This window comes from Apteryx rowi, unplaced genomic scaffold (genome assembly GCF_003343035.1).
Source record: "Apteryx rowi isolate R43461 unplaced genomic scaffold, aptRow1 scaffold_92, whole genome shotgun sequence".
Classification (NCBI taxonomy): Eukaryota; Metazoa; Chordata; class Aves; order Apterygiformes; family Apterygidae; genus Apteryx; species Apteryx rowi.
Window position 1 is genome coordinate 98843 of NW_020451227.1, and position 19084 is coordinate 117926.

A 19084-nucleotide genomic window follows, 5' to 3' on the forward strand; every position below is an offset into this window, starting at 1 on the left:
AGAACAAAAGCTGAGCAGGTCTATGATTTGTCTGTAGAAATACGAGGGAGGAAGAGACTAGAGCATAGCCTTTTTGCTCAAATACTTTTTTTTTTTCCTTCCACCACCTGATATCTAAGTTTGCACAAAATCTAATTATCGTAAACTGGGTGTGAATAAATTTAATGTGAAAATTTGAAGACAGTTCCTAGGCAGCAAAGGAGGAGAGTTGTTAAGCAGTCTTGTGTTACTGGAGATGAGAAACTTGCTTTAAAATGGAGTTTAAGATCAGAATGAATAATGTATTAAGAATATAATTATAATTAATTATTTATAAATAATATATTAATAATAGAACTGCCTGTTACAACAAGCGACTGGACTTAGTGACACAGAGGTTTTATTCTAATCCTACATTACTAACTGTGTAAAATTAAGGTCATGAAAACTTGTAAGGAAATTTGTTCTCGTTAGGTTTAAAGTTATGGAAGGTAAAAACACTGCTCAGTTGACTTTGTATGCACTATACAAGTTGAAGAGCCATGGTAGATTTGTCAAGGACTTGATCAATATCATATGGCTGGCCCATATGAAGACTGGGAATCTAATTTGAGTTTTTCTCCCAGTCTTACATTTTAACTACTTGAATGAAATGTTAATAATATCTGAGGCTTGTCAGTCATATTTATAAGCTTCTGCTGATGACATTAAAGCAGTTACAGCCTCCGTTATTAAAAGAGCATACTATTGCAGACAAAGGAAAAAAAACAGCAAACAAATGGAATTTCATCCAACCTATTTTCCAACTGACCCAAGGATTTTTGCTTGATACTTCCCCCGTTCCTCCTTTCCTTTCTTCTTTTTTCTTAAACTAGTCTCTGAAATATGCTGTCATCTACTTCTGTTACAAATGCTCATTAAAGCTATTTTTCAGAAACACAGGTATTGATTATTAACACTCCTTATTTGTTCTTGTCTGGGACTTTCACTATGTAGTTTGGGGTTCTTTAATTTATAGGTACTTGTTTTATATAATGTAGAATGACCTGCAGACCAGACATGATTTGTCCAGCTTACATCTGAGTATTCTGTAGCATTTCTCAATTTCGAAGGCATAAGTTTATTTCATAATACCTTCTTCACTACCCTTATAGAAGCGTTTTTGTTTGTCTTCCGAGTTCAGTGTCTATTTTTGTGATTCTTGAATCTCAGACACAGCCTAAAAGGAGCCTAAAATGTTCAACTAGAAGTGGCCTCAGAAAAGCTGTTTCTTTAGTATGTGTTGTTAATTGTTTGTGGGGGGGGGCCTGCACCTTTATACAGCGGACGATTATTATAGTTTGGTGCCATTCATGGAGCGGTGCACAAAATGCAAATGTGCATTTAACCCATAGTAGCTAGGGCATTTCACCTTAGCAGTATTCATACGAGCACACCTGAACGCCCTTCTTTGTACCTTTATAACTCATTTTTTTCAAAGCTGGTTGATCAGATTGGGTCAGACCTAGTATTTGTTGTTTTCTCAACTGAACTATCAATTCTTTCTTGCTGTCAAGGTCCACTGCAATATATTTGAAGGTCTATACTTTCCCTGGGGGCTTCAGCCCTGGTGTGGTCGTGCTAGATGTCCCTTTCTGATTGCTGGTTGATTTCTTATTAATGGCCACTGGTGCACGGCTTCCTTCTTCATCCTGGGATTAAGAGTTTTATTTCCTGTGGTAGAAAACTTCCATTTTTTGACGGACATTCTCTTCTATGTTAGCAGCAAAGGTTCTGTTTCTTTAGCTTTTAAGTTGAATGTGAAAGTGGTATCTCTAGTAATTTCTTCTGGCAAAATAATAAACTCTTCTGTTGATCCATATGGATAAGATAGGGTTACTGATGGCATCACAGACTAAGATACCCACCAAAAAAAGAACAAAGGAAACTTAGCTGTTCCAGTGCTACATTTGGCGGTGCTGGCCACAGTAGAGGAGGCTTTCCTTGAGCCTTGGTGACGTCTGAAGAGGATTTTCAGTCTAGTAGGTTGCACTGATTATTTGCTTAAAGCGCCACACATTCTACCAAAGGAAGAGAAGCAACCTGAGTATTGCTGCCCATTATGACAAATTAAGTCTACCCATGATACCTGGATATTTATTGGTAACGCAGGACCTCTTGCTTTGGTATTGAAGACTTCACTAGGACTGTTTTCTGGGTGAGTGTAATGATCTCAAGCTTGCATTTGGATACAGGGTATCGATAGGTTGTCCTATTGATAGGTTGTCCCATTACTGTCTCTTTAATTTGTCAGCTCTGTTGATTTTTTTTATGACCAAAGTTTTTTTTAAATAGACTTTATTCAGCACCTGTGACAACTTCACACCTCCTCTAAGGACAGTCTGAATGCCTTGGGAGGCAATAAATGAAAAAATCGTAGATTTTCATCCCTATATTATTTAATCCTTACAGTAATTCTCCATTCAGGGCTAAACATTGGTGTTTTCCAGGCAGCCTTGTAAGAGGAATCATGAGAGAAGACTGAGATGGGCTTGGGAAGCCATAACTTACCATATGTTTTATCACCAGCAGATGCTCAAGTTGATTCCTCAGCTATACCTTCTAATAGTTGCCATAGCTCCCAACTTTTAGGATCATTCTAGAAGTTGTTACTATTCCCATGAGCCTTTTCTTTCATTAGTAGAACAGGCTATAACTCCTGGCTGTACTATTTCACCTTTTCTCAGTCATCTCTCAGGAGATGAAACCAAGGGAAGTCTCTCCCACATTTCAGTCAACCTCCGGAGGCCTCAGTCCCTTTGTTTTCAAGCTGATACTGAGAAGCCAACAGCAATGGTTGCTGTAATCATGGTTTTTTTCTGAACTGGTAATAGAGCTAGAACTTAAACACAAAATTCTTGAGCATTTTTCTGTGGGAATATTCTTAGCCAACACAACGATTGTACATTCCCCACAGTGCCTCAGTCACTGAAGTCTACTTACATGTTAATGCAGGGCCTTTACACTAGTATGTCTAATTTAGCAAGACCCAGCTACTTCTGTGGCAGTGCATAGATGAATAGGCAGAGGATGCTTTATTCCATAGGAGCACTGGTTTCTTTTCTTACCTACCATAGCACTCTTCCCTTGTAGCTACTGTAGGTACATGGAAAAGCAATCAAGCTAGGGTTTTATCCATGACAAGGACTACAAACATGTTGACTCTTTTCAGATAAGATATATTTTTCAGTTATGCTCTAATTTTAAATGACTTTGTCACTTACATTTCTTGCTCAGTTTTCTTCTTTCAGTTTCTACCAGAAGAATTTGGAAATAGAGGGCAATATAAAATAGTGCCATTCTTCAAGAATCCCTAGTTCCCTTTGACACTACTGCTAAATTGATTGCAATGACTATGCATGTTCAAAGATGGTCCTGGTTGATGGTCCTAGATTTTTTGAAGTACAGGCTTGAAATTCCCCCAAGCTGGGATGGTGATGGGGGGATTCTTTTATTTTATTCTTAAAGTTGATGTATAGACAAGGTGCTCTGTTAAAAATTGCAAAGCARTCCCATGGTCTCTAGGTGTTTTATTGCCAAAAAGGAAATCTCTATTTCACATTGTACAATACACTCCAAACAAGCTAGACATCGGGAGCTGCCAAAACGTGGTCTGTGTGGGATTGAGTGTATTAACACGGCAACTTTTGGTTTGGAGGCAGGCTTTTGAGAGTCTTGCCATGGAGAAATGAAGCCTCACTTCTCTAACACAGTTGCAGCATATCCTACCTAGTACAGCACCTTTTTACTGGCAGGCTTTTACATCATTTGGCAGTCCTGTGTTCCATTCTGTTCTCCCACGTCCCAGGTCATGAATATCTGCTAAAGTACAAAGTAAAGACACAACTCAACTGTGGGACCCTAGATCCATTCCTTATTTTCTCTTGGTGAGGTGAAGGGAGGGTTTTACAGGAACTATTGTTTGTTTAACAACAACAACAACAAAAATCTGGGCATCTGATTCAATTTGGAAAGGTGACTTTGGTAATTCCTTTGCTGCATTGAGCTTTCATCTCAACTGGTCTTTATTCAAGATACTTCTTTGCTGTTTAAATTCCTGCCTTTTGGCATCATATGGCACTGAGGAACTCTATAAAGATTTTGATCCTGATAGTTGCTTACCTGCAAAAAGATGTAGAATTGATTTATCTTTACTTGGATGATTGGTCTGTAAGGGACAGCTCGTCTCTTAGCATAAATAATTTTGTTAGTCTTGCTCTAAATTTGGGAAGTCTTAGAATGAATACGCAGAAATCGAATGTTGTTCCCTCTGAGTGCTTGGAATTCATAGAAGTACAACTAGACTCTTCAGCGGTCAACAGCTTTTAGCCAGTGGGGTGGTTCTGAACTTCAGTTACTCTAATAACCTACCTGAAGTCTTTCTCACAGGTGCAGCACAGATCCATCTCACTCTGAACCCTCTTGCACCATATGACACCAAATGCACAAGCAGGCAGAAATTTACATGTTGCTTTGAGCAGCCCATCTTCCCAGTATTCAACTGCAAACAATAATGTCTGTCCTAAGTCATGTTTTCAGTTGTCTGTTTTGTCAGGTACTGGTAACTTCTGTATAGCAATGCCATTTTGTTCCCCTCCTCATCCTCTTCCCCCTTATGGTCCACGTGCTTAATCACAGATACATCTCTTTCTGACAGGGAGCCCATTCTGCTGATTTGGAGGCTTAGGGCGTACCATCTGCAGGCAGTGCCAATCCTCATAATAGCACACTGGAATTGTGAGTTTTATGCTTACTTTGCCTTTCAACCTGACATCACAAGACAACATACTTGGGTGATTACAGACAATACCATCACCTTAAACTGTAAACAGGATGATGCAGGGTCAGTCCTGCTATGCAGAAAGGAAGTCAGTCTCTGGAGTTGGAATGTAGACCATTCATCTCAAAGCTGTTCACCTTGTGGAGACTTTGTATGCTCTCTTTCAGAGTGATGGAACATGATTTGAATGTACACCATTTCAGTGACTATTTTTAGAACTTGATATGCCTTGAGTTGTACCTTGACTTTAGAGGCTAAGAAAAATTGTCAGGTTTTGAAGGTTTGGTGGTTTGGGGGGGAAGGGTTGTTTGTTTTCCTAGAGCTTTCTTTTCCTTAGGATCCATCTGATGCATTTCTGATCCCGTGGACAAGGGAGACTGATATATTTGATTTCACTTTGAGCATTGCCAATATGGTTAGCTGACCAGTGCTCCAGGCAGTTTTCAGTTCAGAATTCTGTGTCTTCTGGTTAGAAACCCAGATCCCTGCACTCATTGCCATATCTTTTGTTACTGCACATGGGCCAGCTGCTGCCATCTTAGAGTCTGGATTTTGAATTGCTCTTGAAGTTAGAATGGAACTGGTCATCTTTCATCACAGATGATCTTTTCAATCAGAGAAAGCTGTCAACTATTTATTTATTAGATTTATTTGCCTAAATGGTTAAAATTTTCAGTTATATCAGCCTTCTTCCCAAGCTGTTTTTCTCTGCCTACTCCTAGTAGGTTTTTGAAAGGTCTAATAGACTTTCCTAAGAAGGACTTAGTTACATGTGGAATTTAGATCTTGCTCGATCATCTTGATGGGAAAACTGCTTGAACTTCTGGCAAAGTTTTCCCTCTTCATTTGCCGTGAAAACAGCCTTTGGATAGTTACCATTTCTACAAGAGTGGAAGAGTTTTATACCCTACTTTCCTATTGTTTCCTTTAAAGATAACTCGGGCCTTTGAATATGCCCTTGTTGTAAGACAAGAAAGTAATTTACCTTTGTGCCATATTGTTCCAAGACTCTGTATGACTGCAACAGAAGCGGGTTTTAGTATCCTAGATATTRGACATGCCGTATCTTCTATATTGGTAGACCAAGATCTTCTGGAATGTCTCCTTGTCTCTCTTTATATTGATTACTCAGCAGCTTAAGGAGTTTTTCACTAGATTTTTCACTGGATACCTGACAGTGAAAAATAAGTTGTGAAATAGCTCAGAAAAAGCCTCCTGGTGTAAACACATCCTAGTTAGGCAAAAACAGTGGTTTCTTTCTGGAATGTGCTGGTTGTTGTGATCTGCAAAGCTGTGACGCTGAGCTCCAGTCTGTCTTCCACCACCCATGGTCTGGCCTTGCAGAGGCTTCGTGGAGTGATGCTGCCTCTGGGAGGGGAGAGGAGAGAAGTCTGTGCTGACTTAATTCTGAGTTCTGGGATCTTCCAGGCACTTGTTTGCTGGGTGTAGCTTGTAATGACCCTTGCATACCGACAAGCATTCAAAGAAGTAAGATGGATTACTTTGTCTGCTCTTTTTAAGATGTTTGCTGTATATACCTTCAGAGCACATCTGTCTGTTTCCCTCTGTGAAAGTCCAGGAGAGAGATGTGAATTCTTGGGGGGAAAGAAACTGAGAGCTCTCGCCGTATTTTGTAACTATGGTGAGCCTCGAGTCATGCTCCTAGGCATGCTCCAGGTTAGGCTAGAATTGTCTGCCTGATAGAATATGTGAAACCAACATGGGTATATATAAAGACTGTGCTTATGTGTACTTACCAAGGGCTCAAAGAATACTAATTGGTAAATAATGCATCTTTCTTGGTAATAGAAGCAGCCTGAGTTCTTGTAACTTGCCACTGGAAAATCATGCTGCTACTTTATTTCAGTTTGATTTTGATCACAGACTGGAAGATAGATGGTCTTATAGTGTCACCTAATCTAGGTGGCAGCTGGAAGAGAACGATTTTTCCTGGCCATCAAGAAGGAATTATCCAAAGATGATTGTGAATGCTTTGTTTGGAAAGAGAAAGGGGAAATTTGTAGCAATGAGAAATCCACATTTTTTAGTCAGTTGAAAACTAGTTTATTTGTTCACTGAAATATTTTCCTTGGAAGTTGCAAGGCATTTCGCAGAAATTGCCATGGAAACTGCTTGAAGACTGCTGTTTGAATACTCAAACATCTTAATGTATAAGTTGTCAAAAATTTACAAGTACACTGAGGTTTGGGCATCTGGTTATATCATCAAATGTTGCCAATATCTGAATCCTTGCAAGGACTTGCAGATAGATGTATATTAATCAGCATGCAATGGGCTACTTTTCAATCTAAAGAATGGAAGTGGAAAGGGAGAATGACACACAAACATAAGTACCAAAATGGGAAATTTCTGTTAACTGGTGTTTGTATTGTTTGTAAGTTAGGCTGCTTAAGGTCCCCTTTGGCTTTCTAGTGAACAGTATTATGAAGTCAAATCTGGCTGTCAAAATTTGCAGGCAGGGAAATTGCTATTGGTAATATCAGAGAGTTTTGAGCGTTAGCAATTTTATTGGCAAGCATGTCCAACTGGTTTACAATTTAAAAAAGTTGTTTTACAAAACCAGAACCTCACTGTTCTGAAATTTTAAGTTGGAGCACTGGAAATACAAACTTTTAAACTGAAAATCTTAAAAAAATTAAAATTCTGTGTAGTATATAGAGCTTTTTATTGAAAGGCTGTCAAATAGAAGGTGTTCTTATTAGTATTGACTGCTCATTTTAGAGAGAAAGAAGCATAGGCAAGTGGTCTGAAACAGCTACTCGAGTCTAGTCTTACTTCCATTAAAACAAAATTTGGATAAAAATGAAGAGAAGAGAGCTGAAGGAGATTAAAAACAGATTTTATCTTTGCTGCTGTCTCTTACTGGCAGCCTTTCTCTTGGAGAAATATTGCTATAGTACATGGTCGTATCTCACCTTTAATAAACTGGTAAACTCTCAGATAGCTTAAAGTTTTGCTTTCAGCTGATTCTGATCATAGGCTTACAGCAATACCTAAAAAATATAACTAGTTTTTCTGGCCAAGATTAGGGAAAAACCATCTAAAAAGGAGAAGGAAGACAGTTCTAGGTGAAAAAGGAAATCAAGTCTCAAATTTAAAGTGGCGTTAAATATGTAGCTGGAAGGAGGTTATGTGATTTTTTTGTTGTTGTTGTTGTTGTTTTGTTCCCAATACCAAATTCCTACTGTGGTCAAAGTAAGTAAAAAAAGTTTAAAAAAAAAAAAAAAAAAAGGCAGTAAAGCTTGAAAACATCCAGCAGCGGTATTTACCTGGTGACACACCTATATTTACAAAACTCTTTACAATCTGTACAATCAGTCTATTCATCTATGCTCTCATTTAATGACTGTCAAATAAACAGTGCCTGGTAGTAGATAACCATCCTATTCCACTAGCTTATGAAAAGCTAGTGAGTTATGTTGCAAATATTTCTCTTGTTTCTAAAATCTTTCAGACTGCTGATTATATTAGCCTGTATCTTTATTAGGAGTGTGAATCATTGCTTATTGCTTAATGCACTTTGTACCAATCTATTTGTCTYCAGCGTTTTTTGACCTTGTAAAAACAGTTCATGATGTAGGCTGAATGTGATTCATCCTACCTTGGACAGCTTAGTCTGGGCCATTACACAAAAGTGGATTTATTTTCATGATAAATCATGTTCTTCCATGGTCTCCCTGTTAAGTTCTTGTTTCTTAGACTTGTAGTGGAGGAAAAGGGAAGATGCCATGCTGGTTGGGTTGAGATTTCTATGCACCCAACATGAATGAGGTGAGGAGCTCTGAAGGACTCTGTGAGGACTTACGAGCCTGACCCCTGAAGAAGCTATTTCTGATCAATAGTTAGCTGTACAGTAGGAGTTTCATTAAAATTTTTGGTAGGCAGTGTGAATGAGAAGTGAAATCTCTTATGCCCCAAAGACTGAATAGCTAATTTGTTGGGAAGTTTATTTAACTGTTTTCTTCAGCATCCCTGTTCATGTATTGAGCTGCAGCAGTGGCATTATATGAATGAGTATGAATGTTGTCGTGGAGCCTATAGTTATATGAGCCTGGATTCTTCCTTTGCTGTGGTAGAAGTAAGAACTACTTCTCATTCCAGTGGAAGCTGAATTTACCATGATAACATTTGAAGTGTACAGATGTTTAAACCAATTGTGTAGGAAGTAGTGCCAATACTGTAAGAGGTGTTTTTTTTTCCCTCAGACTAAATTGTAATTTATTACTAGCTTCTACTTTAATTTTGTGTGTTTTAATTAAAGCTATAGAAGCTTTAATTAAAGCTGTGCTTAACACTGGGAATGCTGCAAAAAGCTTTAAGCATTTGAACCATGCCAACTAGGATTTGAATTAAATAAATTGAAACACTCGTGATGTGAAAAGGCAGACGTCATCATTATGATACCTTGGACAAAGAAATGCTTTTCACTCCAAGAGAGGAGCAAAAAAAGTTTTCTAGTTGTATTGAAATCTTGAGACTAATTTCCTAAAGTGATTTTTATATCAGTTTAATTTTCTCTGAATTTAGACATCAACGCAATATATAAAATAGATTGTTTTGTTTTTGTATTTTCAGGTGCTTCAGCTACAGAAAGTCATCTGGAAATAGAAGGACTGGCTAATTGTCTGTCATACTATGGTATTTCTGATTTGAAAGAAATTCTGAATGCAATAGTTAATAAAAATGCAAAGGAAGTATATGAATGTAGACCTCTCAAAGTGATAAATTACTTGGAGGTAAGACATAATAGTTTGCTTTTAAGTATTGGCCATCTAAGCTTGTAATAAATTCTTAAACCGCTTGAAAATCTTTCTTCAACTTTCTGTTTTAATTAAGTGTAGTTCCATTCTGAACAGAAATTACTGTTAAAAGGAAACAGAATGCCATATCCTCTCTGAGGTGTATGGGTTCTGCATGGCTTACCAAAATACTTCCATCAAACATGTCCAAAACCAGCAGTCATCCAGCATGACGACGTGCATGCTGAGAGCTGGTCTTCACCAGATATTTCTATGCAGGCAGTTTTCAGACTAGAAAGGCAATCTGAATGAATTCAGTATTCCTCTATATTATTCTGAAACATTATAGACAGGCATTTCTCCATGTTAGCATACAGAACTATCATAAAATTGTGTACAAACACTGGAATGCAGTTGATTCCAGAACAGTCAGGAAGATTTAACTCCTTTATAAATAAATCTGTGGGGAAAAAAAATATAAAATGACTTAAGGTACTAGCTTATGAAAATTGGGCATTAATTGAAGCTTAACTTTCCTATAAACCTTAGTGAGATGCACACCTCAACAATCAGAAAGCACACCATTTTCACTTACAGAAGAAAAATTTCTGAGAGTCATTCAAAGGGAGGGTAGAGATACGTAAAGGGGAGCTTTTGCCAAAAAAGCAAGCTGTCACTGAAATGAAGGCATTGAATTAAAAAAGTCTCGCATGCAATGAGACTCATATGCTTCTGCATGATATTGAGACAAATGCTTGTATTTAGTTAACATCAATAACTTCTGCAGTTACAGGAACTTGAGCATATGCTGACAGCCAAGTGGGTCTTAGAAGAAATTGACTCTATTCAATGCAAGAGTGAATCAGTTGGGTAGTGTACTGGCAGAGAGGAAACCATGCATTCTTCACAAGCAGGCAGCATTATTAGTTGCTAGAAATACGATCCTAGAGTAAAAGAATTTCTAATCTGTTTTCTTACAGAAGACACTATGCGACAGTTGGAACTGGAATGACTCTTGCTAATATTTGATTATGCAAACAGATAAAATTATTTGTCCAGAGACAGTTATTGGCATGAAGTTTCAGAGACAGCTATTTTATGTGGTTCTAGGTAAAGCTGGAGTAACTAACAGTAATAGTTCTCCTGTCTAGATATTCTGCTAATGCTGCCTTAAATCCCAATTCTAAAGATCTCTGTTCAAAAAAAAATTGTGAAAAAAAAAATTGTGAAGTCCATTCTTACTCGGGCACTTTCTAACATACTTTTCTGAATTGAGCTATTCCAAGATGGCACCTAGGCATTTACACTAGAGCATCTGTTTTAGCTTTTAAGCATTAATTGTACAAATCTTGCCCTGTCTTTTTGGGACAGTAAGTGTGCAGCTCCATTGGAGCCAGTGTGGTTCTGTTGTGTACTGTTGAACCATCCTGGTGCACCCATGGAAGAAGTTTAATGAAGGGGTGGGATAAGTGTTGAAACTGTTTTTTTTTTTTACCATTATGGTGAGCTAAACACTGTGGAAACACAGTTCACTATGTTCAGATTTGCAACTTGTATCGTAAGGTTCACATTTGAGCAGTCAGTGTGTCTGCATCTTTTGCCATCTTTTGGGAGACTCAGAAGAAAGAATACATGAATGGTTAAATGTTTACCTTCCTAGGTAGAGAGTAGTCCACAGTGCTTGGAAGAGGGGAAACCTTGGAAGAGGGGGAGGAAAAACACAATATCCAGATTAAAATATTATGAACACTGCCTCAAGTTTGTACAAGGTGAAGGAAGAGTGTTTTCCTCATCCATTCCTGTCTAGGCAGCATTACTGAAGTACAGGAGAGAAGGCAGTAGCAGGAAGGCCCATCTTGGGAGAGGAACCAAAAAAACTGGCAACTTCCTGTTGTAATTGTTTGGTTCTTTGTAGATGGGTGCTTCACTAAGTGTGTTTTACAGTCACTTCTGGTTTCCAGTATTATGAGATAACTGGATGCAATAGGCTGTGATTAATACAAGAGTCATCTTCTAAAATTTCAGTACAGTGTTTTCAAAACTTTTAATCAACTAAGTACAACTTCACAAGACACATTCTACATCGCAAAATTAAGACCCAACCTAAATGAACTGGTAAACATCTTCAGCTGCTACTGGTGCCAACAGGAAATAAGATATTCAGAAACATTGAGCATCTTGCCAGAGCGGACCTGAAAAGAAAAAGAGTGCAAGCATGAGCAGGAGACTGACTGTAGAAGTGTCATGGCATGACCAGTAAGATATGTTTAGAGTTACATTTGGGTTACTGGGATTCGGGTTTTTTGAGAGCAGGAGAGAGAAGAATGACCTATGAACAGTGAGTGCTCAGTTCCTGTTTCCTGGTAGCCCCAGGTAGTATGTTACAAAGTGGTACTTTAAAACTATTGGGGTTTTGTTTTGTTTTGTTTTTCCTTTCCACAGGGAGAAGCAGTGCGTTTAGCTCGGCAGCTGCCCTTACATTTGTCAAAAGAAGATGTTCAAAACACAATTTACAGGATGAAGCAACAGCTTGGAAAGGAAAATAAAGGCTGTGTTCATGGTCGTCCTTTCTTTCATCACTTAACAGATATTCCAGCAGTTAACAAGCACAAATCCAAGGAAATTATCCAGTAAATGGAACATTTTGTTTGGATCATATTTCTCTTGCTTAATTTTGATCATTACTTACTGTATAATTTCAACATGTTTTGTGCAAAGCTTTTGTATAATGACTTTATTATCATAAGTTCAGCTTTTAGAGTTTTTTGGGTTTAAATTTGAGTGCTACTTGAAAACTGAAAATAAACTCATACTGTATAGACCAACACATCACTMTTTTTTCCATTACGAATTTATTAAAGAAATGTTCAAAACTGTTTTGATGCTTTTCTTGTTGCTGCAGGTTTAGGAAAATATCAGTATATCACAATATTTTAGATGTAAAATGGTTAGAAGTTGCTTTCAACAGAGCCTGGCAACGTTTATTGCACAAAGAACATATGTTAATTTCTAAAGGAATAGCTGAGGCATGTATGTATTTAAATATCATTGCCATATGTAGTTATTGTAGCTGCACTTTCATGGTGGAGCATTTCTACTTGGAAATTGTTTGCTCAGGTAGATAAGCATTGAAGTCCTAGGGTCCAGTCACCAAAGAGCTTTTCTCTAAGCTATGCAAGTAACTCAGAACATTTCAAACTTTGGCTTGACATGAAAATTTCTATCATCCCCCAAGTGTTGTGTCGTAGCAGATGTAGGGAAGGGAGCGCGAGGCTGGGTGCCGTTAGGTGACCGTTACGGCGGCAGGTGCCGCGGTTGCCATGGGAGCGCGCCAACGGCCGGCACTGCCAGGGCAGGTGCGCAGGGTGCGCGCTTGAGCGCCGGGTCTCCCTTCCTCTTCTCCTCCTCGGCCCCCTTTACCTCAGGGGTTTCCCGCGGGCCTCTGCCCCGGTGCACGCCGGCACGGGCCGCCCCCGCGCGCTTGCTGGCCGTTGCTGCGTGAGGGGCGCCCGCTGCGCAGCTTCGGCGCCGCGGGTTAAACGGAGGACTGCTCCGCTGCCGCGCTGGGGGCAGATGGCTCAAGGTAGGGCGTCCTCTCCTCGCTTCCCGCAGCCGAGCAGCGACCGGGGCCTCTCCGCCGGCCGGCCGGCCGGCCTGCTGGCGCTTGCGTTGCCCTCTGCCGGCATCTTGTTTGTGTACCGTTTTGTACAGTTGGAGTGGGTCGGGAGGTGGCGGTGAGGTTGGCCATGAGCGGGCACCGTCGCTTTCTTGCCTCCCGGCGGCGGTGCGCCTTCCCCGCGGCGACACGGGCCTGGAGCCCTCAGCGGCGGCCGCCGTCCGGGCTTTCCAGGCTGGGGCGTCGTCCTTAATAACAACAAATAAAAAACAAACCCTTTGGTTGTACGCCGCTTTGCATCTTGCGAGGGAGCGTTCGTTGTGTGGTCAGTTTGCGCAGTTTTGGAGATCCTGTACCGTAGTTCGAGCTCGAGTGTCTGCTCCAGCCAAATTCTGAAAAGCTGTGTGTTTTGGGTTTCTTTTTTAAGTATAAAAGCATTGGATGCTAACTTTCTTTTTAAATACAGGAAGATCTCTTGAGTGAAGAATGACTTTTGCCTGCATGTAAATATGAGTATAAACATGAATTGGAGATAACGCCTCTTTAACTTTTCTCTTCTAAATGTATTAATAATCTTAATAATGAAGTTGCTGTTTCCTCTGTGTTAAGAAATATGTGTGTGTGAAGGATTTGGAGTATTTCCATGGATTTCTTTCTTCCTTTAATGTGAATAGTAGCGGTTCAGAGGATAATAACAAAAACAGAGGAACACTGAGTTTATTTCAGAAACACTTAGCAAGGCATTGGCAGCAGTAAAATCTTTATGATGTATGTTGTTAAAATGGGCTCTTCATCTATATTTCCGTATTTAAAATGGAATATTAAAATTTTTAGTAGTAGACTCAATACCGCCAAGTACCTTACTGTAGTTAGTTATACAAGTGGTTATTCCTTGGTCACAATATATGTGAGTGGTTTCATTTCAGGGCTTTTTTGCTTGTTGTTTTATTTCTAAATACGTATTGGCATTACCCGCATCAAAGTAATCATCAAAGACCAGCCTATTTTTTTGAAAGGGTTGTAGTATCGATCTTCAGAGATCTGATGTAAAGCAGGTCTAATTCTGTGTTTTGTAGTTTTTTTTTTTTTTTTAAAGCAAACCTGTAACTCCAAATTAATTTTTCGGCCATGATAGCGATATTTAAAATAAAGCATGAAGGATTCTAGATTTTTTGGTCTCTTTTGTACCTAGCATTTAAAAGACTGCATTAGCAATTGTCTTGCAAGAAACTTATGGTACATTCATTTAATTTTGCAAATGGAAAGCTACCAGATGTAGCTTTTATTTTCTCTATGGTGTATCATATCTAAAATTATGAAGAGTATAAATGTGGAAATGTTAAATCTTTTGTTAATGGCTTCGAATTAAGCACACATTGTTGCAGATGATTTGGAAGACTTATTTAAAGTAAATATACAATTTCAAGCTCAATTATCATTCGTAGTTTGACTAAACATAGTGAGATATTAGTTCTGTGAATTTGATACAGTGTTACTTCATAATTACGATGCTTTTTTGCAGTAAATTTGATATAGAACAGTTGCTAAAGGAAAGCTGCTGAATAGTGTGACCAAACATTTTATGGAAAACATCTGGTGAATTAGTTCAGGATGTGCACTGCATAAGAACAGAGTCTTTTGCACAAAGTGAGAAGGAAGCTAACGCCACATGTATATGTTTTGTGGACATGAGAAGAGGTTAAACAATTATAAGTTAATTGTGTAAGCTAATAGGAGTGGTGCTCACAATGTCATTTTGAAATAGTTAAAGAGGAAATGGATGAGAATTATTGTTTTAAAATCTCAAATGAATGGTTTACACCTGTTAATGTTAGGTTTAGAACAGCTGTTTCTTTTATTATCAGTAAACAGATGCAGAAAGTAATGGAATGTTTTAAAGCAATATGTTAATCCTGTCTTCCACTACTGAACATTCTCACAATATCATGATTAAATATTAACTTTAATGCTGCTGTCATCTGCAGTTACAGAATTCTTAGGTATTTTTTAAATCATTTATATATCTGAAGTTCTAAATGTTTATCCACAGTTGTTGTAGTCTTTCATCAATGATTTGTAAATACTTTTGCATATCAGTAATTTTATTAATGATTCCATTGGGCGATATTACTCAGTCAAAGCAACCCTAAATTTGGTTTTGTTCAAAGGATTTCTCTGTATTTGTAATTTTACTTTGAAATGATATGAAACAAACTATAATGGGATTAAAAAAAAAAAGCTTTTGAGGGCTCAGGCTAACAAATATGGTTTGTATGAACTCTGTATGTGGTTGGTTGGTACTGCATGTAAGGCTTAGCCAGAGCATGCTCGGTTAGGGCCAACACTTCAAGTTACTGCCTATTAGAACAGTGCCAATAAGTAAGGTTCTTTAGTGCTAGGGTTTCTTGTTTTCTGTGAAGATAGCTGTGGTAAAGTGTATCTTAGTATATCTCAGATTTTCTGAATGTCTTACAACAAATGTATTATGCTGCTAAGGTATTGAAATACATAACCACTATGATTATGACAGCCTCTTGGAAAAAATACCTTAAAATTGCGGATACAATAGCCCATGTAGTTTGAGAAAGGTATTTCAAAATATTTAAAAATTAGTGCCTTATTTGGCCTGAAGCTTCTTAGAAACCTGTAACTGTTCAAAGGCAATGATAGTTTGTCTTCAACTGAAAATATATCTGTCTTAATTTTAAAATTATAGTATCTGTGAATGTTCTAAAAAAATAAAAGTAGCATTTCAGTGAAATAACATGCAATTGAGGAGCATTACTAACTCAGCACTCAAAGAACGGAAGCGCAGAAGATTAATACTGTAAAACTTGTTTGGCAGATTAGTTTTCAGGAAACGTAGAGACCAATGAATATGGCAGCTGCATTATTAAAATACTGTATTCAAGCCCACGTCAAATTGTTCATTCATGCATGGAGTAACTCAGCATTAATTGAATCATTACATTTTTTAGGTATTTTAGATCACCAACACTTTGTGATTCAACACTTAAAATGCTTGTTTAAATTAAAATATTCAGAAGGAGCAAGCATTTTGACCGGAACACTGTATTAAGCATTTATACATGATCGTTCATTTGTCAGATCATTACAGTAATAAAATTGCAGTGGTAGACCTAAGGTTCTGCCTCCTTTCTAATGCCTGGACAACTTATTTTGGGAGTTTTTTTAAGATGCTAAGTCAAGTAAAGTCACATAAGCTAACATAAAATAATAAAGAAGTTGTGTCTTCCCTTGTTCTTGTTAGCCTGGTACTGGTCATATTAGATAAATAACAGAGAGTGTTCCTGATGAAAGGTAAGAGTATTTATTTTCTCAATAAGAAAAGGGGGGGAAAAAACCCTCATGTTCATTAGGTAGGTTTTGAAAAGAGTCCTTTTATTTCACTTCCAGAGAATGTAAATGAATATTCTTTTGGAGTTAATTTGAGTTTATTTCATATAAAGTAGTTGCTGGAGGGCAAATTGCTGTAAAGAGCTGATTCTAGGTATAATTCTTGTCAAACTTCTGGCCAAGACAGATTAGTAATAAACATTTCAAAGCAATGTGCTGTTGGACTTCTGTTGTTCTTCACTTAAAACGGGCAGTTTGACTATTGTTTAGTCAGTTGAAATTCCTGATGGTTTTGGAGTGTGTAATTTAGAACAAGACCCCTGTTAATACTTACTAAGACACATGGGAAAGAACGTATGTGCAGTTTTAGGAAACTGTTCCATCACCAGAGGACTTCATGAAGTTGTTTCTCCTGTGAGGGAGTATCCCACGCACCAGAAGGTTTCCAGAGGCTCTTCGCCCCCGCGGGTCTCCATCCCGCTGGCTGCGGCTCGTCTCCAGGCACAGCGGCCTTGGGGCTCTGTGCCTGCCAGGCCTGTGGCTAACGGGGTGCCTGCTTCCCCTTGTGCTGATTACAGGCATGTGTTAGTGCATGGGTAAGTGCAAAAGAAATTACAAACTCAAGGAGGAACTTGAGAGTAGAAATACTACGCATTTCTGTCAAAAAATGATTGAATATATGAACAAGCTCATAGGTAACTGGAAGGTAGTTTCAGACAGAGCAATTGCGTTAGTGTTGTCTCCTCAGGGAAGGAGGCTGAAAAAGGCCTGATCTGGTCAGCCTTGTATTTAATTTTGAAGCTGAATTTGAAGCTTTGTTTTTTTGAAACTAGTTGCCTGAGATCCCAGTGCCATTTAGTAGAGTCATAACTTTGATGCCTTATTTATGTCAATCTTTGTGCAATTGAGAATGCTGCCAACTCCTTCAGGAAGTGTGAGTTTGAGATGCTGGTTTTGGTCTACTTCTACATATAAGTAAATGTGATTCTGTATCAGATATATAACTGCAACAGAGCACTAAACTGACACCCTCCTTTAGCATAGTAATAGTTTACACTAGTTGTGAACTTCTTTACTGTAGGATCTCAAAATACTTTACAGTGCACAAACCACTTACAGATTATGGAAACTGAAGAAACTGGGAGATGCACTGAGCTGGATGCACAGCTGCAGTAGAGGTAACCAAACCCTTGCATCTCGGCTCCCGCTGTTATGCTTTCAATATAAGGAGCACAAACCTCGTTGTTAATGGTGGATGTAATTAATTCTTGCCTGATTACAAACTTCTCGTGGAGTCCTCAGGAGGGTGTAATCACTGACTTTATACTAATCTGAGTCACCAAAAGTTACGCATTTTATTTTTATTATTGTGTCCTGTTTCTTCTGAGTTTATTTGGCAGCTATATAGCAAGAAAGTGTTGTACTGATTCTTAAATCATGTAAAATACAGAAAGTTTCAAGCACTAATTTTTTTTTTAACATGTGCGGATGCAGAATTAATAAGACTAAAATTAAGTCTTTTCAAGGAAAGACTTAAATGATAAAATATATTGGAATGGTAACTGTTTTACCAGTTTTCTTTTTGGTTGTCAGTGTAAGTCTTTTAACTGTAGCTCAGAAATCTGGAGCAAGTATTTTGGCATAGCACAGTTTGTTGTAAGGAAGATTTAATAGCTTGTTATGTCCTATTTCTATAAACAGAAGTCATTTAGAGTTCAACAGATATATTTAGAATCAGCATTTGTGCTTGTAGTTACAGGCTTAATAAAGTAATCTTTGAAAAGTTTAATATACAGAAGGTAATATACAAATTCAAACTTACCTCATAACTAACTCCCTCTTAAGAGGCTTTGACATATTCATTAATGTTAACATATAACATTAGGAATCCARCTTGTTATTAAAAAGATTTGTAAATGAAATGATAAATTTAAATGTTGCATGCATACATTAGTGGTTTTAGGAAAGTTTTATGATTAGTATTTTACAATGTAAATTGTGAAACAATGTGTGATCTTGCAGACATTATCCTGGCAAAATTCCCTAATCTTCATTGATGCTTTCTCTGTATGAAGGAGGGCAATTAAGGCCCAATGAAACGGGAGGCTGAAAGTTCTAGAGAGCTCTTCTCTGTGCTGTTTTAGATCAAAATATTAAAAGGAGTTTACAGTGAGTGATTTGTAATCTCACTTGTGATTTGTTGACTTCAAGGTATGTGTAATATCTGAAAAATGTATGCTAAATCTGTTTAAGATATGAGTTTTATAGCAAATAGTAAATTAAAAACAGAGTGACCTTTTGGTCTTGTTGATCATGTGTATAAAGATGTTCATCTGTTAGTCTGTACTAATCACAGTAACAAGGCTGTTGCTCAGAAGATAGCAGATATGAGCAATATTGTTGTATATTTGCTCTTCTGCAGGTTCTCTATTGAAAAACTTTCTAATTGAAATGCTTATAATCACACTTAGATGCGTGTGTGTGGTTCCCCCCTCCCCCCCCAGTGTTTTATTCTGGAAAAGATGGTTGTTCTTTTCCTAAGAAAATAAGATT

The 19084-nt window shown here is 38.0% G+C and overlaps 1 protein-coding gene across 6 annotated transcripts in view; it reads left to right on the plus strand.

Annotated features, from left to right (window-relative positions):
• Positions 1–12427, plus strand: part of PMS1 (PMS1 homolog 1, mismatch repair system component) — a 49178-nt gene extending 36751 nt beyond the window's left edge. For 3 of the 6 annotated variants that reach the window (XM_026091704.1, XM_026091703.1, XM_026091707.1), the window contains 2 exons: positions 9395–9555; positions 12001–12427. In XM_026091704.1, coding sequence (XP_025947489.1) covers positions 9395–9555; positions 12001–12192 — 353 coding nt within the window. In that variant the 3' untranslated portion in view covers positions 12193–12427. Of the gene's footprint in view, positions 1–4675; positions 4744–9394; positions 9556–10538 lie in introns of those variants that run through there. The other 3 variants (XR_003257855.1, XM_026091705.1, XM_026091706.1) reach the window with 3 other exon arrangements.
• The last annotated feature ends 6657 nt before the right edge of the window (positions 12428–19084 follow it).